The following is a 21,220-nucleotide window of genomic DNA, read 5'->3' as shown; positions in this document are numbered from 1 at the left end:
ACTGAATTTTTTTAAGATATTCTAGTCCCTGAATTATATTTCTTTATGTCAGGGTTTGTTGTTGGGGCTTCTCTTCCCAGCTGTTAGTTTTCGTTAATGTCTGATAGTGCTTGGAAATCCGTATTTAGGAAACTTCATGAAGTTGCCAATGGCTGACAAAGTTTCCTCGGTGTGTCTGCTTCAGATCTCCTCTTTGCACAGGAGTTAGGGTTCTGGGGAAGTATGTGGTTGACAAATCAGAAGTTATTGTTCTCTACAAAGGGCAAAGTAAAAAGGCCTTACTATGGAACTGAAGTGCTGCTTTTTTCACTTCTCCACCCACTCACTCAGCCTTCCTATCACAACCCCATACCTTCCCTAGGAGCTCTCCAGGAACAATCCTTTTCTTCAAGAGTGGTTCTTAGTCCTCAGCCTGAAGAAAAGTTACTTCTGTCAACTATTTACCTGGGAAGAGAAAAGAGCAGGGGTTCCCAGTGCAATTCTTCTATGAATTAACATGATTAAACTATGGCAAATTCCTTCCCCCATTATAAGCCTCAAAGCTTCTGCAGGATATCTTGGCTATGGTTTTTCTCTTAACTTCTCAGTCCAATCTCTTCCACTTGATACCCTGCTGGAATGTCTCAAAACTGCTGGCTTTTGTTTTCTAGCACTTTCATGTTTTCATTCTTATTTTCTATCATTTCCTTGGGATTAAGAAAGAAGAAAACAATCATAACTTTACTATATTCAATCTATCTGAATTTAAAATGTCAACATTAACAGAAAGAATATAAAAACTTTAGAGACCTACTCTATAGTAAGAAACTGATATTTGTTTATTTTGTTTGGCAATGATATAATTTTCCCTAGTGTTTGTTTTGTTGGTACCAGGAATTAAATCCAGGGATGCACAACCACTAAGCCATATCCCTAGCCCCTTTCATTTTTAGACATGGTCTTGCTAAGTTGCTTAGGGCCTCACTAAATTACAGAAGCTGACTTTGCGTTTTGAGATCCTCCCACCTCTGCCTCCCAAGCCGCTGGGACTACAGACCATGTACCACAGAACATGCCTAGTGTATTCCTTCAATTGCTCAACAAAACTCTATTTCAAAACAATAACCCCAAGAATGTATAATTTGGTCAGGGGGTGCTGGGGATTCAACCCAGGGCCTTAACCGATGAGCCACAGGACCAGCTCATTTTTTATATTTTATTTAGAGACAGGGTTTTGCCAAGTTGCTTAGGGCCTTGCAAAATTGCTGAGACTGGCTTTGAACTCAATCCTCCTACCTCAGCCTCCTGAGTTCCTGAGATTACAGACATGCACCATCATGCCTGGCACAAACTCTTAATTGAATTTGAGAGATCTGAATTTGTATGAACTTAATATCATCTATGTCTATCATATTCCTATAGCATTCAAGACACTTGAATGTTTAAGGAAAAGATAAAAGTCATATGAAAATTACTATTTTACTCAGGGTAGGGACTTTGATAAGACTTCATTTGTGAAGGAAGTATACATTACACTACTCTATTGTCATTTCCTCATAGTTTTCCATTTTCTATTTGTACATTCAATCTGTACAAACCAGAAAACCATTTATTCAAGAAATTTATGATTATTAGTCTAATTTCCAATTGCTTATATACCAAACTACACACACACACACATACACACACACACAATTACCCAAGTATCTTTCTTGATATTTTATCTAAAGTTTCTATGATTCAGGGTCAATTTTTCCTTGGAAAAAAGTTATGCCAAACAGTCAAAAGTCAAGTCATAAATACTCAGAATGAAGAAAAGAACGAAAATCAGAAAATCAGGCCTTGGAGAAAAAAAGGGACACATACTAACAATACAAAAATAATACATCCTTAAAGTTAATACTGATTTGAAAATCAGACCTCCGTCAAATGTTTCCTCTGATATGTGAAAGCTAACCCACAATAAGGGGGTGGGGATAGAAGTTCAGTAGATTTGACAATGGGGAATATGAAGGGAAGGAAAGGGGGGTAGGAAAAAGAAAGACAGTGGAATGAATTGTTCGTATGTATATATATAAAACATGACAGTGAATCCCACCATTGTATACATCCACAATGGGATGCTTTATTCTATCAAAACGGATTCTATTGTCATTGTAAAAAAAAATTAAATTTTTAAATTTTAAAAAAAAAAATTGAAAATGAGACCTCCACCCTTTTCTGCAGCATTCATTCTGTTTTATAGGCTATTTATGAGCCTCAACCCCAAATTCAAGATATGGCTATTTTTTTATTATCAAACAAAACTAGGGATTGGCTCAGTGATACAGTGCTTGCCTAGCATGTTTGACACACTGGGTTTGATCCTCAGCACCACATAAAAATAAATAAATAAAGGTATTGTGTCCATCTACAACTAAAAAAAAATTTTAAAAAACCCAAAATACTAGGTATAACATTCAAGAAAAAAGTAAGGAACACAAACATAATAAATTAATTTTCTTAACAATTCTCAAAATTAAGGGCTGGGGATATAGCTCAGTGTTAAAGCACCTGCCTAGCATGCCCTGAGTTCAACCCCCCACACTGTGAAATGGAAAAAGAAAAAGAAAAAAAATTTCTCAAATTAAAGGTAATTAACAATTACAGTTTTTTGCAGTCTCTGCTTTTTCCCAACCAGGCCTAAAGAAGAAAAAATTGGTGGCAGAACACTTGTTGGGAAAGCAAATAGGCCAAAACTATTGTAAATAAAATTTTCAAGCCACCAAAATTTGGGAGAGAAGGAAAAGAAAACAGCAAATTATCAAATGACAATAAAACAAGATCCTATCAGAGTTTTCGGGTTAGACAAAAGTAACTTCATGGGGAATACACCCTACAATCTGCATATGTCCCATTGCTTATATACATCCTTTATACCTCCAGAAGTACATAATAAACTTTGAACAATAAAATGACAACAGAGAATATTGGGTTGTAAATATTTATATTTCTTGTACTCACACAAAATGCTGTATGAGACATTACTAGTTTTAATAAGTATCCATAGGATTAATACTCATATGGAGTATAATGTGAAAAAGTGCAGAACTAAAGAAATAAATCTATCTGAAAACAAAAGCACACATTTCTTAGGATTTAAAAATATTGCACATAATAAGGTTGCACAGAAATTACTGGCTGGGTTTACAAACAGAATGAGGTATTAGTCAATCTCTAGATAAAAGTAAATGCAAAGAGGAAGAACTACACACACACACAAAAAATACACATAAATTCATATTAAGACCTAGAGTACCAACAACTAAGAAAGAAATGTAAAAACATGTATAAGTAGCTATGATTTCAACCCTACAAAATCATTAGCTAGGGACTAAACACATAACAGTCTCTTGGCAATGTTTCATAAGTTTTCAATTTTTTTTCCAGCTTAACTAAGAGCAGTATAATAATTTCTCTTACCTCAATTCTATAATAGAAAGACACAGTTCTGTGGTAAATATCAAACCATCCCTTTCTAAAGCTTTCAGTGGCAATTAACCAAGATACTGCTCTCCTTTGCTGAATAAATTAGTTCACATACATTTAGCAACCCAATTCAGATGCTACAGAGCATGCAATTTTAAATTAGCAAAGGCTTCACTGCAAAAATCATTCAACTTCACACAATTATAACTTTTAAAGTTTAATCCTGATGTATCAAGCAAACTCAATCTTTTTTTTTGGTGGGGGAAGGGGATGATAAAACTGGCCACGTTACTGAACCCAAGGGCAGGTAGAAAGGAAAAAATAATAATAATAATAAAACCCAGGCAGATTTATATCTCACTTTAAAGAACCTTTCCTAGTCAGAAAAATTAATAATTAGATTTTTGTCTACTAGCTGAATGTTGCTGAATTCTTCAAAAACAATTTAAATATATGTAATAGCTATGTCAAATTGTTTAAAGTAAGTGAAATCATGCACTTGTCAAAATAGTTCACAGAAAACTGTTTTACATCAAAGATACTGATGAAGAGTCAACTAGGTGGGTTTAGTGAGAAAAGAAAAAGAACCAACTATTGTCCTGAACAATCAGTGTACGTAGTAACCATATTTCCTCTTCGTTGAGTGACAGTCCTGCAGTGCTTGCTAGAGCCATGAAATCTATTTTCAGTCTGTACTGTATGTCGATTGCTGGTATCAAAGCCACTAAAAGAAAACATTTTCTCCATATCTTCAAACATGTCATCAAACAATCCACCTCCAAAAGAAAATTCCTGAAAATGATGCCTTTGTCGACTAGAACCATCCTGGCGTGTCTGGAAATGATTTTCAAAATGCTTCTTAGACCGAGTGTTTTGGTTTTGACCAAAAAAACTAAAGTCTTTAAACAAATCATCAAAATTGAAGTTAAACGACTGCTCAAAAGGACTTCCACTGCTTCTTTGTCCTTTACCATTAGTAAAAGCACTGTGTCCAAGGGTATCATACTCTTTCCGTCTACTAGCATCTGAGAGTGTTTCATATGCTGAAAGAGATAAATTACATATATTCAAACTTCTTCAAATGTGATTTCAACTCTATATTTTAGGGAAGGAGGTCATATCACAAGTAAAAGCAAAGCCCTACAAACATTAAATGAATAACCAATATCAGTTAAATGAATGCTACCATTACCAAAAAGAAATTTGTTGACAACAATTACAAAGTTCTAAGAAATTTGATTTTTCACTTCCTTACTACTTAATGAAAAAGTTTAATTCCAACTCCCTAATCAGTTACCATCAACTCTTGAATATCCACAAAGTGCAATTTATTTTAGAACTAGTCTTAAGTTAAAATGTTTTTCATACTTTTCCTTTAAAGACAAATGGGTTTTGAAATACAGATTAAATGAAGAAAATGTCAGAGACTATATTAGGTTTTTTATACTTAATCTACATACTTAATATTCTGTTTCATAAATCAGTTGCAAGAATTCCTTTTTATGTAGAAACAGCAGTGATTTTACAAATAATAATAAAATAATATTTTCAATATTTTAAGATCTGAATGTCTATTCATTCATTCATGAACCAAAGTATTATCTGTTATGAAAAAAAGTCTCACAATCTCACTATATTTATATGTAAATTCCTCACTTGTGTGTCCTCCCATCTCCATGAAACCTTCAAATACCTAGACTTCTTAGCATTCTCTTTACTGGTTAATACCCATAAGACATAAGGAAAATCATTTATTTACCTTCTGCAATCTCTCTGAATTTTGCTTCAGCATCAGGACTCTTATTTTTGTCAGGATGGTACTTCATGGCCAATTTGTGAAAAGCCTTCTTGATTTGACGCTCTGATGCTGACTTTGGCACACCTAAGATATCATAGTAGCTTTTTGAGGCCAAAATTAACTCCGTTATCATTAAAATGCAGATTGCAAAGATGAAAACTGACTGGGGAGTAGCCATTTCTAATATCCTAAAAGAGAAAGGGGGAAAAAAATTTACCCATGGAACTAATCTTAACACTTTTTTAAAAAGAAACCCAATGAACTTTTATATATGAAGTACACAATGCAGCACAAAAATGTTCAGCAAATACTATCTTGTACATTCTATTGTATTGGTAGTGTTAGTATTTGTGACACTGCATCTCTATTTCCAGTCTGGCTTACCTGCTGAAGTGAATGCTGACTGTTGCTTTCTTAGGGAAGGAAGAATTCTACTATTTAGATATCCTGGGCTATTTACACTGGTAATGCACTGTTCCCCCTGTGAAGTTAAATACATTATTTTCTTTTCAGAATACAAATTCTTGAAAGGAAGACAGGGATCTTTTAAATTATTTTTGCATTTTTTTCTTTAATTTTTGTTATGCTTGTATATATGATGGGTCTTCAATAATATCTAGTAAAAATCAGTGATTAAAAGTTTTGTGTATCCTCTGTGTTTGACTCAAGTATGAGTGGAATGGCAAAACCAAGAAAGATGTTTCTCAATTTGGTTGACTTCTACTTGTTCTTTAAAAGGTCAACACAATTTGTAAGTTATAAAACCTGTACAAATGCAAGATCCCAAATGTTCAACAAAGAAATATGGACAAATAAGTTCTGTTTAAATTTACTCCTATTTAAGAATTCTATTAAGGCTGTCAGAAAATATGAAGTGATTTGATGGGTACTTTAAAGCAGATTCTTATTTTCAAACTTCTAAGTAAATTAAAATATTTATCTTAACTTTAAATTACAACTTAAGAATTCCTGATAATATATACTTAATGATTTGAGATTCAAAACGAAGTGATCCTTTTTTTTTAATGCTGTACCATAGAAATCCTTAATAACCTATGATGACCTAACAAGGCTGACGAAAAGGCATTATGGTTTGTTGAAACTGCCTGCCTGCCTTCCTCTCCTGTGGCCTTTCCTGGGAATAGTCAGCAGGTGTATTACTTTTTTTTTTCCCCAGAGCGTTACTCATAGTCACGGGTACCAAGGATCAAGTACAAATCCTGGTGTAAAGAACACAAAGAGAACATGTCCAGTGGACACCGCATCCAAGGCGGGCTGCTCCAGATTCCAAGGGCGGGTCTAACCACTGACAGGCACCTCGATGGCTAATAAACGTTACTCCAAGGTTTCAAGTTGAACATCTGATAATTTTTTAGTAAACTAACTTTTCCATTAAGCTGATTTCTCATTCGGACCCGCTGGACAGCGGCCTGGGCCTTACTTCCCAGTGCCAGCGGTTGGACCATCCAACCCTCATCACAAGGCAACCAGCCCTGTCCGTCCAAACCCCACCATCAGGGCTCCCTGAGGCTCGGGGCCCAGTCCAGCGAGAAGCTGTCTGGAAAGCCAACGACACAACCCAACACACAGAACACTCTGTTTTGTGGTTTGGTCATCTCTTGATGTTTCCTTCGCCAAGAACCCGCAGCCCGAAACCCTTGCGGCGACCCGACAGACATGGAGGCCAATATTGCCCCAAACAAGAAGCCACTGTTCCGGGAACGCTCCAAATCCCACTCCCAGCGACTCCCGGCCTCGTCCCTCACCCGCACTCTCCAGTTACGGCTCCTCCTCCACAGAGCAGAGGCGCCGGTGACGCTCACGAACCGCTCCGTTCGGTTGCTGGGGCTCGGCCCCTCACCCCAGCTTCCGCGGCCTCCTGGAGCCGGCGCGTGCCCCACTGCCTCCGGCACAATCACCTCTCGCTCCCCGCACCGCCTAAGCCACTGCGTCCCCTCTCAGCCCGCTCCCAACTGGCGGGCGACTGCTGCTGGAGACACCGCCTCAGGAGAAGACCTACACGAAACGCTTCCCCATTGGCTCCCACCTACCCACCTGATCCTGGCGCCCTACGCGCACGTGGAAAACTGTTGTTGCCGCTCAGCCTGTGCGTCACTTCCTGCCCCACCCCTTCGAAGGGCCGTACTGAAGCATGAGGAGGCGGAAGTGAGTCGACATTTCCTACGTCTTTCCCCGGGGCGAACCTCTGCGCAGGCGCGGTGGCTTAGGCTGCTGGACCAGCAGCCCCGCCTCAGGAAGAAGGGCCCGCCTGCGCCCCTCGCTGGTCCCGGTCTTCCGGGACCTTACCCGAGTGATGCCCCGCTATTGCGCAGCGATTTGCTGTAAAAACCGCCGAGGACCGAACAATAAAGACCGGAAGCTGAGCTTTTACCCGTGAGTAGTCCCTTGGGCAGAAGCGTTAGCGTTAGCGTTAGGCCGTGGTCCTGTAGCCTTTGGAGCCAGGACCTGGGTATCTCCTATGAGTTCTTCAGCTGCTTGAGCGTAGTGGTCATCGCGCAAGAGGAGTGTTCAGTGTATATCTTGAGGGGCCTGTTGGTGCTCAACAAAGGAGTTAAAACAGTGAATCTTGAGAGATGCTCGATGATTTTTCAGAACTTTTACTCCACTTTACCTGACCTCATTTCCTGAAATACATTTACCACCTTTTAGGGTACATCAAACCTGCTAGGTGGGAAGGTGCGCCCAAAGTTAATTTGCACTCCCTGTGAGGTCGCACAGGTGTAATTTAAATCCATTTTTTTTTTCCTCCTGAGAAACTTGATCAGGAAAGACGACCTTGAAAGTTTGGTGTCAAAGTTGGAGTTATGACCTGTGTCCTTTTCAGAGATGTGTATGCAGTTCATGAATAGAACAGGATAAACGTTACTCTGAATGACTAGGACCCCGAATTATTTCCGTGAAATTATAGAGTACTGATTTCCATGCAGAACAGGGAAGCAGTGTTGTGTAAAGAGTCCCAGGCTCCAAAGCCGTATTTTTACTAAATTAAAAAATCCTGGTTCCTTTACTTGTAGCTGAATGACAAGTAATTTAGACTGTCAGTGCTCAGCTCTCTCATTTGTAAAATGGAGAAATTAGTGGAACTTACTCACGCTTACTTTGCAGGAGGTACCTGCTCTATTTCCTTTTTTCTTGTATTTAAAAATAATTTTTTAGAGCTGATCTCGTTGTCTCTTATTTTCACCAGATGTATTGTGAATCCCATTTTCCTTTAGACCAAAAGCTATCATTCACTAATGGTTCAGCTGCTTTCCATCATCTGAAGTATTGAGGGGAAAAAAATTGATAACTTTAAGTCATTCATACTACATGACAATATATCCAGTATTATCTCCTTGGATCCCTTCCACAGAGGTAGTTATTTTGGAAGTAAAAAATCTAATCCATTGTCAGTTGAAAAGCAGATGCTACTATATTAATGGTTCTGAGATTTGTAGTAAAAGATCATGTTAAACTAATATTTCCCAGGTTTATTTGGCCTTTGATTTGGGAGGCATAATCCTGCACTAATCAATTGTTTAACCTATATGGATCTCAAAGTTACTATATTTAAGGAGGAAAAACTAATTCCAAATGAATTATAAAGATCGTTTGTAAAGACTTTTTACTCAAAATGTGAATCAAAAGTGAGATTTTTAAAAATTGGGGTTTTTTATAAGTTACCTGTGTAATCCACACACACAAAAAAAATTCAGTTTTATTCCATAATAGCACCAAACTACCAAACTTGAAGACTTGAATTTCCTCATCCTCACATTATAGCAAGCTGTAGTATATAAGTTTATATGAACGGTAATTCAGTAAATAGAGGCATACAATGTCCAATTTATACTGTGATTTTTATATGTACTGGGGGGATTACATAAAATAAACAAAATTACCAGACAAATTAAACAAGTATGAAGCTACTCAGTTATTCAGGAAACATGTCCTAAGAGATTTCTTAAAGATTTATTTGTTGAGGAATTACTGCATTGCAGTTAGTAATTAGAATAGTCACAAAATGTTATTTTTTTAATGGTTTGCTAACTTACCCTATAGATACAATGGAAATAATTTGGAAACAGCATCCTTACATAAGAATTATATGAGAAAGCATTATTTTAAAAGGCTTCTTCTCATTTTAGACATACCAAAAGGTTGAACTTATTCTTTTTACCTTTAAATGCTTTTTCTGGTTATGCCTATCATATTTCTAAATCTAAGTGTCATATGCAAGCTTAGAATATTTTAAAACATATGAATATTGTTTTTATGGTAGTATCTTCCAAAGATCATTTAATTTTTTTTTCCACATAGGATATCAGAATTAAAAATTATTTCCTACAAAATACCCAGACTCTCTTCCCCTAGGATCTTATAAACTTAGCAGAATTTAGGAAGGAGAAAAAAATTCTGTTTACTATAAAGCATAAACTAAGTAGTTGGGATGAGAGGGCACGTAGGATAGCTACATTTTGTATGAGAAACCCATATTGTTACTATTTTTTTAAATAGGAAACTATCATTTAGAACATGCCTAGGAAAATCATTAAATGAGATATATGTCACTGTAAACTTCTGTTTAGAACACTTTAACGCAAACATTTAAACTGGTTGGAAGTTTGTTTGTTTGTTTAAAGAGAGAGAGAGTCTTTTTTGTAGATGGACACAACACAATGTCTTTATTTTTATGTGGTGCTGAGAATCAAACCGCGTTGCTAGGCGAGCTCTCTACCACTGAGCCACAATCCCAGCCCTAGTTGGAAATTTTTTCCTACCAAATTCTGCCATTGTCCAGTTTTGCCTTTAAAACAAACTTTAATATGTTAAAGCCAACTCTAAACCCAGGTTATTGTCAATAAAGGAACAAAATGTATGGAGAACTATCTTGCCTTTCTCTCTTTTATATCTTATTTCTTTCAAATAAAATATCCAAGTTTGTCTTTATTAACATGTTTAGTTCTTTTTTAGCTTCAGAGTTCCTTTTTTAGAACTTGAATTTTAGAGTTCCCAGTAAGTAGGTTACAGAAATTAAGTAATATCACATGGGTAGAATTGAAGCTGATGTCAGTAAAGAGAATGGAATATTAGTAGTTTTATGCAAGTATTCATTTTATTCTCCTAAATCATTTGTTTGAATTAATGTTGCCTTATTTTAAAAATAATCAAAGTCTAAAGCTAATGCTGCCTAAAATTATAGGCAAGAAACTATGTGACTTGTATTAATATGAAGTACTTTTGAGAGGAAATTTGTAATTTATGCAATGCTCTTTCCTACTTCTAGTCAAACTGTACAATAAAATAAAGGTGCAACATAATCCACAGAAAATATGAGTGGATTTTATCCTTTGCAGGAATACCTGTTTTACTTGAAGGACTCTGAATTCTGTTTTACAAGCTATTCTCAGGCAAAAAACTTTGGCTTCTATTATATCGTGTCTTAATACTCTTACTGTAGAGAGATAATATGGTAGTTGTCATGAAGATGCTCTTGTTTAGTGGGGATGGGTATCTTGCTTTTGCAGCACTTGACAAATAGTGCTAGATATATATGTCTAGAATCTAGCAAAATGTAAAAATACAGCAAATTTTCTTTTTCTGTTTTTTTTTTTTTTTTTTTTTTTATAATTTCAGGTTTCCTCTACATGACAAAGAAAGACTTGAAAAGTGGTTAAAGAATATGAAACGTGATTCTTGGGTTCCTAGTAAATACCAGTTCCTATGTAGTGACCATTTTACTCCTGACTCTCTTGACATCAGATGGGGTATTCGTTATTTAAAACAAACTGCAATTCCAACAATATTTTCTTTGCCTGAAGACTATCAGGTATTGGAGTGGGGGCGGTAATGCTGAGCATGGTGACACATCATAGGGTGGCAGGTGATGGGTACAGAGAGTAAGAGGGAAAGATAACTTTTGGGAAAATGAATACTTGAGGAAAAGGGACACTATTTTGCACTTTTACTAAAAGTAATGTAGTTTTTAAAAATTTAAATTGTGAAGTGTAGTTTAAGAAACAGAAGATAATGTATACAATCTTAAGTTATTAACATAAATTAATAATAAGTTAAGCTTTTTTGTTGGGTGTTTTAATGGTTTGAAATGTTTTATATATTGAATGTGCTTAATGCTTTTCAAAAAACATTTTAAGATATATTTAAATCATATGTTTAGAGTATTTTTTTTAACTAAACAAATGTGCTTGCCCAGCATAGTGCCTAAAGTTACAATTAAGTAGTCATGACTAATTAATAAGAGAATAAGTCTTTTTAGAATTTGAAAATATTATTTTCTAGGGAAAAGACCTCTCCAAAAAAAAATCTCAGAAGAAAAAATTGGAAGAGAAAGAAGTGTGCCTAAAAGCCAGGTCAGAAGAATCATTTACATCAAATGAGGCAAAGAATATTACAGTTAACACAGATGTACTTCCTGAACATGCAGAATTGCTTGATTCATCTGCCTTGGTGAAGCCAACAGCTCCAAAGCCAGGAAGCTTACAAAATAAAGTATTAACTCTTAATCTAGTTAAGCAAGACACTGAAAAACTGAAATCTACCCTGGAAAAATCAGTTAACCAAGATTTAGGTTTAAGAGGATTTCATACATCTTTTGAGAATCAAAATTCTACAACTATTACTTTGACAACTTCAAATTCAGAAGTTAGTCACCAGTCTTTGGAAAGCCAAGAAGTACTTGAAATAACAACCAATCATCTTGCTAATCCAAACTTTACAAATAATTCCATGGAAATTAAATCACAGGAAAATCCATTCTTATTCAGCACAGTTAATCAAACAGTTGAAGATATAAACACAAATAAACAATCTGTTATTGCCATTTTTGTGCCCACAGAAAATTCTAAACCTGTAGTTAATTCCTTTATACCTGCCCCCAAAGAAACCATGGAAATGGAAGACATAGACACTGAAGACTCCTTATATAAGAATGTAGATCATGGGGCAGAAGTTTTACAAATTGAACATTCTTATTGTAGACAAGACATAAATAAGGAACATCTTTGGCAAAAAGTCTCTAAACTACATTCAAAGATAACCCTTCTAGAGCTACAAGAGCAACAAACTCTAGGAAGATTAAAGTCTTTGGAAGCTCTTATAAGCCAGCTAAAACAGGAAAACTGGTTATCAGAAGAAAATGTCAAGATTATAGAAAACCATTTCACAACATATGAAGTCACTATGATATAAAGAAGTTTCAAAGCTAAACCAAATTTTTTTTTTCCAGCTAAACCAAATTTCCTGTAAAGTGAACTTTTTCCTATATAATGTTCTCATCTTGATGAAGTTACAAAAGTGCTCTAATATCATGAACTGCATCCTATTCTTAAAATGCTCATTAATAAGAAAAATAGTTGTTGTGAAGAAGAGAAAAATAGTTATATTATTGGGTAGTTTCCCAAATTAAAATATAGTAAATAGATAATAAGTCAGTAATAGGAGACCAATGATATGGTCAAAACACCCCAAAATAGATGAGGTTGGTTCTACCACTGACACATGACATGACCAAAGTACTTATCAAGATTGTAAAATAATCCCTAATTTGTAAAATAAGGGCCCTTACTAGAACTCAGTCGGTTTCTTTGTAGTCCCTTCCCTTTGTATTTATTGATACTTTTATTAAAACAGTTTTTCTATAAGATTATATGTACTTATATAATAGAAATTGGGGAGAATTTGATATTCACTATTATTGCATTCTCTGACCTTTTAGCTATAGTTAGGTATCTTACATAAAGGAAAATATGGCTATTCTAATTTTTATTCAGTTGAACTCAGCTTTTAGGAGAGGTACCTTAAACTTGAAAGAATATATATTTCAGTACCTTATATATAGCAGACCGTGTTTAAGTCATTTAAGTTTTTTAACATCCTTATTTATAAAATTATATTTATAAACCAAAAATATAGGTTAATTTTAAATATATATGTATATTTTAGAAATTATAGTCTGTATCTATTTCTTAATAGGTATAGCTTTTAAAGTATATGCTTGTATCATTTTTTAAATCCAAAATAATAGAGTAATACTTTATTATATATTCCCACGTATGTATATTTTATTAAAATTTATAAGCAAATTATAGATAAGTGATGATGTCCTTAGGAAAACAAAGTTTTTCTCTTGGGAAAGAGAAGTGTTGGTGATATAAATAAAAATAAAGTTTATATCTGCATGAGCTAAGAAATATAAATGTAAAAGCAAAGTCGTTTTGGTAACAACCCAAATGTGAACAAGAGACAATATGTTCTTTAATATCTGTTAAAAATAAAAAATACTGCTATCTAAAAGGATGGTTTTGAGAATTCTATGAGGTAACACATAATTTTTGGACCTGGAAAATAGGAGGTGCTCAATAATTATTAGTTAATTGAATAGCTGATCATTTTGTTAATGAATGGTAATTATTTTTATTATATTTCAGTTAAGTTTTACGCTAATAAAATTAATTGGTATTTGATAATGTGTTTGCTAATTATAAAAAAATCAGAACTATCTTATTAAATGACCATGGTGGGGAAAACTTAAGTATTCCCATATTGCATATTTCTGATACTTAAAGTGAATAGTACAGATAAAAATAACAAGTCACAAAATATTATTTTAACTTAGTTTAAACTTAATAAAGTATAAGTATTTATTTTCATGGCTTTCATATATACATATACACACATATACATACATACATACATATATATGCACATACTTGAATCACTAATACTGGAGGACTTGCGCTTTGTGCATGCTAGGCAAGTGCTCTACTGCGAAATTCACAACCCTTGCCTTTTTATAAATAATTGAAGATACTCTCAACCTAACCCAGCTAACCTCTAAATTAATATTTTCAGATTCTGGCCTACATTATTTCCTATTTGGACTATTACAGAAGCCTCTTAGCTAATCTTGCCTATGTTTTCAGTCTTCTATTTCCATATTATCTTGGATTCTGCTGTTATTTTTTTAACCTAAATTATAAATCTATCACCCACCCACCCCATAACTTCTAGCTCAGACATCTCACATTACTCACTAATACCTATAAGATAAAGCCAAAGTTATTACTGTTATATCTGATTCTCTGTAACTCTGTTTATCCTGTGATCTACCTACACTGAATTTCTTAGCATTTTGCAAGGATGCCAGACATGCATCTGTCCCTGTGTCTGCTTGCTTTATTCCCTCAACCAGTCTGTCAAAATTATATTTCAACATTGGTGGACTTTTTTCCTACCTGCTTATCTTCCAACCTGAGGATTTCATCACAAGCTTCATTGAGAAAATCAAAACAATCATAAAACACCCCTGATAGGGACTGAATTGTGGCCTCGTATACATATTTTGAAGCGCATCTATATTTGGTCATAGGGCATTTAAGGAATTAAAGTTAAATGAGGGGATATGGGTGGGGTCTTGATTCAAAGGGTTAGTGTGCTTACAGGAAGAAATACCAGGAAACTATTCTCCCTATATTGGGACACAGCTACAATACAGCAGTCTGCAAGCCCTCGTGAGAACCTGACCGTGCTTGGCAACCTGACTTCAGACTCCCAGGCTCCAGATTGGTGAGAAATTTTTGTTGAAAAAAGCCACCCATTGTATGGTATTTGGGCAGCCCAAGCTAAAATGCCTTTATAATCCAAAACAATGAGCTGTATTTGTTACAATGAATAAACCAGATCCGATGTATCAACATAAACCCAAACAGTATTCCAAAAAGAGTAAGTTGCAAAAGATTTGAAAACTGTGTACTGCTTATTTATAATTAAATACACAAAATAGTAATATAGATTGTGTTACTATATACATACTATATTGCATATGTAGCAAAAATAAAAGTACTGTTCAGTGGGGAGGCAAGAAGAGATGATGGGAGATTTTGTTTCATTTATTTTAAAAAGCTGAATAAAAATATCAAAATGTTAATATTTAAACAATGATAGATACACATCTGCTTTATTACTCCATGTTTTAAATGTCTCAAAGTTAAAAAAAAAATTACATACTTTAGTTAAAATGACAAAAGGGTGTGTTACCCTTTTTATGAAATTAAAGATTTAAGGCTTCATTCTATTTTGCTATTGTTACTCTCTGGTTTAAGACCAGACATGTGGATGGAGGGAGAATACATAGTGAAAGAATTGATTTGAAATCAATAAACATGTATTTGTTAGAGTAATGATGTCCCCCTCCAAAGATGTAACATGTGGATGTTATCTCACATGGTAAAAGGTACTCTACAGATGCAATTAAGGTTACAGACCTTGAGATGGGAAGCTTATCCTGTATTATCTAACTGGATATAGTCTGATCATGAGTCCTTTAAAGGTGAGAACCTTTACGCATGAAGTCAAAGAAATGCACATGAAACCCAACTCATCTAACTAGCTTTGAAAATGGAAGAATAGACTGCAAGCCAAGGAACATGGCAATATCTAGAAGTTGGAAACAGCTCTCATTTTATAGCCAATAAGAAAATGATAACTTAAGTCCTACAACCAAAGGGAACCAAATTATGCCAACAATTCAAATAAACAAGACAGTTTCTCTCCTAGAGACTTTAGAAAGGAACACACTCTGCCAACACCTTGATTTTAGTCTAGTGAGACCCATACCTGGTATCTAACCTATAGAACTATAAGGAATTTATGTTGTTTCAAGCCACTAAGGTGAGGTGATTGTTAACTCAGCAATAGTAAAATAATATGGTCACAATCTGAGATTCAACTTTATTTACTTAGTTTACTGAGGACTCAGCTTTTTTACTGAAATACAAGTAGTGCTTTATTCAGAGGTTGTATTTAATAACATCGCATATGCAAATATGATTTGTAAACTAAAAAGCTATAGAAATGCCAGCTAGTAACATTGTTGTTTGATTACTCTTTGTAATGGTCTTAGATTAAAAACCAAAAAATATATTTGTATTCTTGTGTTTATACATACAGACTTTATTACTGTTCTCCTCTGAGAATGAAAAAAAAAATTGTAGTCATTCCTCAATATTTTGCTACTGTGGAAACTCACAGTCATGATCCAGATATGAGAACTGGCTAGAGAAATTCAACTCTTGTCACTAAGGCAAAAAAAAAAAAAGTCACAGATTTGCTACTAAAACATGCATTCTAAAACCAAGATTTCCTAAATTATAGAATTAGAAAGTTTCAAACTCTGTGAGCCTCCTAAAAATTATCAGAGTATTTTTCAGAATTTGTATGGAAGGAAGTAGGGAAGATAAGATGAATGGATGGCTGAAAGAGAGGAAGACTCCATAAAAGGAAGGAAAGGAGAAGGGAGGGAGGAAGGAAAGCAGATGGACATATAAATGTATTTGGTTTGACAACTGTGCTTTCCTAGGAAATAGCTCAAGACTGTGAAGGAGAAATCAGGTGAAGATTCTTCCTCAATCCCCTCAATCTGCAGGAGCAGAAGAGGAAATCATCTTTGTGAATTGAGAGTCTGGATTTCTAACCCTCATTTTAAAATGTAAGACTTTCATTACTAATGGATCTTCATCAGTTACAAGATGTCAAGAAACAATTAGTGTTTGAACATGCTCGTTGCCAAATCCAGATTTGTGGCAATACAAAAGATACTATTATAGAGCTTTCTCCCCAAATTTAGAGCATGTTTTTGCCAGCAAATGAATTCATTCCCACCATTGCCATGGCACATGTGTGAGATTTCAGCCAATGATCAAAGCAAGTCTAATCATGCTAAAGATTTGAATTAGGGTTCTTTCTGCTGTCAGAAAGTCCAGTTCAGGAAGGGGCATAAGGAAGACTAAATAATCTTAACAAGAATGGCCCAAGAATCCAGAGATAGTAGTTGTAGCTCAGCTGTGCCTCATGATAATTGCCACTGAGAAACATCTAAAAGAGCAAGCAGTTCCTTCATGGCAACTACCTCCTAAAGGGCATTTGTTCCCCATCCCCGCTCCCAGCCAAATCTTATAATCTGAATTCATAAACAGGGTCCCTGGGTTTGACTACCTTGTGTACTTTAGCTTTTTGAATTCCAATATTAATTAGTTCAGTCATTCTGTTTTTCAATTCCAAATTCCCAACAGAATGATCCACTTGACCCACTGTACATTTTTAAATGGGTGAAACTCTAGTAAACCTATGAATTGGCATCACTTGAGTCAAGTCTTATAGGTTGCAGTTGCATCCAGTAAATAGGGTGGGGAAGGGTCACATGGAACAAAAGAGACCATGCTACCTCACTAAAACTTTGAGTAGTAATTTACCTTGGAGGTAAATTACTACTCAAAGGTAAATTATTCAAAGGAGGCTGTTGGATGGCAACCAGCTAACTTCTTTGGTTCTGTGCAGCAATAAAATATGAACTACATATGATGATGTTTGTATAAATTACCTTTCCCCTGATAGCAAGTTCCTCTAGCTTCATCCTTCCCTGAGCTTGTAACAGTCCACTAAAACACTTCTCTATTCTCACAGAAGAACCGGGCAATACCAAAGTAGTTTTAAAGCTAATAAAAACTAATAAACTAAATAGTTCTAATATAAAAGCTACTATCCTCCCCAAGTTTGAAATAAATAACCTGAAAATGTTAATAGAAAAATATATATATTTGATATTTCAACAAAACTAGCTCTAAATATTGATCTCATTTTATTTACAATTTATTTCATAGAAACCTTAAGGACAATCTGTTACCAGTGATTTTGTTCCAAGTTTCTAAAGTTTAGCTTTTTGATAGTGTCTCTGTAGCATATAACACAAATAGTATACAATGTCTAATATGGTAACCCATTGTTCTCCTGCATCATTAGTAAATTTGTCTTCTTTCCATGAATTCTATATCTTCTGGTGTTAGTAGAGAAACATTTTCTTATATTTTCATATTACAGAGAATTCATTTTCTAAAATAGATATTTCTGGATCCTACACCTTTGGCTATAATATTGCCTCTATCTCATATATCTGTGGTGTGAAATTAACTTGTTAAAGTTCTAACTTTTCCATGTATGATTGTATTTCTCTATTCAATTCCTTCTTTAGGTATTATAGTACAGAACCATATTTTTGTCAGCATTGCATACATTCAAAAAAATCTATCTGATTGCATACACTCAAGTAATGAAAACAAATGAGTATTTCACTTTAGAAACAAACTGACCAATTCTAAAGTATATGAAAATTTAAGTGTTCTTATAAATATATTCTAAACATCTATGTATATTTTAACTTGGACAATATTTAACAAAATGTATAAATTATGTTGTGTGAACTCTCAACATATTATTTCCCATACTTAATCTATTTTGGTGGGGGGTGCTGGAATATTGAGCCCAAGAGTGCTCTACCATCCCAGGTTTTTTTTTTTCTTTTTCTTTCTTTTTTTTTTTTTTTTTTTTGATGTATTGAGACAAAGTCTCACTAAGCTGTTGAGGGGCTCACTAAATTGTTGAGGCTGACCTTGAACTTGCACTTCTCCTGTTCTAGCCTCCAGAGTCACTGGGATTACAGATGTGCACCACCACACCTAGCTTCATTTCTTTTTAATACCATATCACATTACCTAAGAAGATTAAAAAAAAACTATTTTTATTGCCTAAGAACTATACAGAGATTGCATTGTTTAATATTCAGGGGAAAATACATGACTTTTAAAAATTGGAAGTTAAGCACAGTGACACATACCTGTAATCTGAGCAGCTTGGGAAGATGAGGCAGGAGATCACAATTCAAAGCCAGCCTCAACAACTTAGTGAGGACTTCATCAACTTAGTGACACCCTCCTTCTAAATAAAATATAAAAAAGGGCTGATGAAGTGGCTCAGGGTTAAGGGCCTCTGGGTTTAATCCCTGATACAAAAAAAAAAAAAAAATGGAAAAAGTACCTTAAACTATAAATTGTCCTTAAAAAGGTAGGAAATTTTAATTGATTGATAAAGTGGACTTTTAAAGATATCTTGGATTGAAAACATGGTTTTTGTCCTTAAAGGGGTGCATGTATGCCCTTTAAAATGATTTAAATATTATTTTCACTTTAGGAATTAAAACCTAGGCTGTTCTTTTTTTTCTATTGAAAGATGTTAAATTTTTATTGTTTTAAGTAATCAATAAATTTGACCATTTTTTTTAGAGAGAGAGAGAGAGAGAGAGAATTTCAATATTTATTTTTCAGTTTTTGGCGGACACAACATCTTTGTTTGTATGTGGTGCTGAGGATCGAACCCAGGCCGCACGCATGCCAGGTAAGCGCGCTACAGCTTGAGCCAAATCCCCAGCCCCAAGTTTGACCATTTTTAATGGCAACTAAGGAGCACAATTGCACTCTGGTAGACAGGCTTTAAAAATGTGAAGTCCAGCATTTTACATTTCAGCCATCTAATAAGATTCTTCAAGTGAAAACTTTTAATGATAAATGACTATGGATGTGTAGTAGAGGCAAAAATAAAGCCTAAAAAGAAATACGAATGGTCAGCAGATACATGAAAAAATATTCCACATCTCTAGCAATTAGAGAAATGGAAATTAAAACTACACTGAGATTCCATCTCACTCCAGTCAGAATGACAATTGTCAAGAATACAAATAACAATAAATCTTGGCAAGGATTTGGGGTAAAAGTTTCACTCATACTTTAAGGGTGGATAGCAAATTGGTGCAACCACTCTGGAAAGCAGTAGAGCGATTCCTCAGAAAACTTGGAATGGAACTATCATTTGACCCAGTTATCCCACTCCTCTGTATATAGCCAAAGGATTTAAAATTAGCATACTACAGTGATGCAGCCACATCAATGTTTATAGTAGCTCAGTTCACAATAGCTAAACCATGGAACCAGTCTAGGTGTCCTTCAACAGATGAATGGGTAAAGAAAATGTGGTATCTATACACAATGGAATATTACTCAGCCATAATAAAGAATGAAATTTATGGAATTTGCTCGTAAATGGGTAGAACTGGAGACTATAATGCCAAGGGAAACAAGCCAGTCCCCAAAAAACCAAAGGCCAAACAGTTTCTCTGATATGTGGAAACTATCACACAATATAAGAGGGGAGAGGGAGAGGATAAAAGTTCATTGATTAAACAAAATGGAATGAAAGGACATGGGGGAGGGATGGGAATAAGATAGTGGAATGAATCGGTCATAATTTTCCTATGTTCATACATGAATATACCATAAAACTACATATCATGTACAACTGCAAGAATGGGATCCTAATAAGAAAAAGTTATATTCCATGTATGGATGTCAAAATATACTCTGTCATGTATCGTGTATATCTAAAAATAAATAAAATAGAATCAAATTTACATATTATTTTCCCATGATCCAAAAGGACACTTCATTAGTTTATTTTCTTACATATAGTAATTTGAATATTAGAATTTATTTCCCAAAAAATTGTGAAATAGCATTGTTTTGTAAGAATTCTGTATGGAATTTATCCAAGCTGCTTTGTATATGTGTCAATTTTTCTTTTAGTCACTGTAAAAGAAATTGTGCTAGGCAACTCATAAAACACTTATACTTTGGAGTATGAAAATCACATAGCTGAACTGGAATTTTTTTTACTTAGTTGTAGATGGACGCAATACCTTTATTTATTTTTATGTGGAGCTGAGGATTGAACCCAGTGTCTTACACATGCTAGGTACGCACTCTACCACTAAGTCACAATCCCAGCCCCTGAACTGGAATTTGTGTATTCAAATCTAGAATAATAGCTTTGCCATTTCTGCATTTTAGGATTTTAAAGAATATGTAAAGAGCTTTATACTTTTGTAAAACTGACAAAGATCAAATGTAAGGTATTATTGCCCTGAGCAGTGGTGTTCAAATTTGGGGGTGTCATTTATCTCTTTCCTAATTTAAGAGAAAAATTAAATTTTTCCTAATTTAATAGGAAATTTTCATAATTTTTACAGGAACAAATGCCTATCCCACAAAACTTCGTATTAAATTTTAGGGGATC

At 34.7% G+C, this 21,220-nt stretch overlaps 2 protein-coding genes across 4 annotated transcripts; one reads left to right on the top strand and one right to left on the bottom strand.

Moving 5' to 3' along the window:
• Positions 1–2,946: 2,946 nt before the first annotated feature.
• On the bottom strand, positions 2,947–7,344 carry Dnajb9 (DnaJ heat shock protein family (Hsp40) member B9). Of its 3 annotated transcripts, XM_071613535.1 has the most exons (4): positions 7,012–7,258; positions 5,630–5,726; positions 5,207–5,433; positions 2,947–4,490 (listed from the first exon to the last, which is right to left on the bottom strand). In XM_071613535.1, exons 3-4 carry the CDS (start codon positions 5,421–5,423, stop codon positions 4,039–4,041), a joined length of 669 nt encoding a protein of 222 aa, XP_071469636.1. In that variant the 5' UTR covers positions 5,424–5,433; positions 5,630–5,726; positions 7,012–7,258; the 3' UTR covers positions 2,947–4,038. The 3 variants fall into 3 exon arrangements, with proteins under 3 accessions (XP_071469636.1, XP_071469640.1, XP_027788459.1); XM_071613539.1 differs by lacking the exons at positions 5,630–5,726; positions 7,012–7,258 and adding an exon at positions 7,301–7,344; XM_027932658.3 differs by lacking the exon at positions 5,630–5,726 and having other exon boundaries at positions 7,012–7,257.
• A 95-nt stretch (positions 7,345–7,439) lies between these two features.
• Positions 7,440–14,970, top strand: Thap5 (THAP domain containing 5). The gene is made up of 3 exons (XM_027932684.2): positions 7,440–7,639; positions 10,883–11,075; positions 11,546–14,970. The coding sequence occupies exons 1-3, from the start codon at positions 7,560–7,562 to the stop codon at positions 12,452–12,454; spliced, it is 1,182 nt and encodes a 393-aa protein (XP_027788485.1). The 5' UTR covers positions 7,440–7,559; the 3' UTR covers positions 12,455–14,970.
• Positions 14,971–21,220: the final 6,250 nt, after the last annotated feature.

This window comes from Marmota flaviventris, chromosome 1 (assembly GCF_047511675.1).
Source record: "Marmota flaviventris isolate mMarFla1 chromosome 1, mMarFla1.hap1, whole genome shotgun sequence".
NCBI classification, from domain to species: domain Eukaryota; kingdom Metazoa; phylum Chordata; class Mammalia; order Rodentia; family Sciuridae; genus Marmota; species Marmota flaviventris.
The sequence above is the reverse complement of the archived record's forward strand: the minus strand, read 5'-3'. Positions and strand labels throughout refer to the sequence as shown.

Coding starts and splice junctions, on each gene's coding strand:
- Thap5 (XM_027932684.2), top strand. CDS start 7,560: ATGCCCCGCTATTGCGCAGCGATTTGCTGTAAAAACCGCCGAGGACCG. Junction 7,640..10,882: donor CGGAAGCTGAGCTTTTACCC/GTGAGTAGTCCC, acceptor TTATAATTTCAG/GTTTCCTCTACATGACAAAG. Junction 11,076..11,545: donor CTTTGCCTGAAGACTATCAG/GTATTGGAGTGG, acceptor ATTATTTTCTAG/GGAAAAGACCTCTCCAAAAA.
- Dnajb9 (XM_071613539.1), bottom strand. CDS start 5,423: ATGGCTACTCCCCAGTCAGTTTTCATCTTTGCAATCTGCATTTTAATG. Junction 4,491..5,206: donor ATTCAGAGAGATTGCAGAAG/GTAAATAAATGA, acceptor TATCTCTTTCAG/CATATGAAACACTCTCAGAT.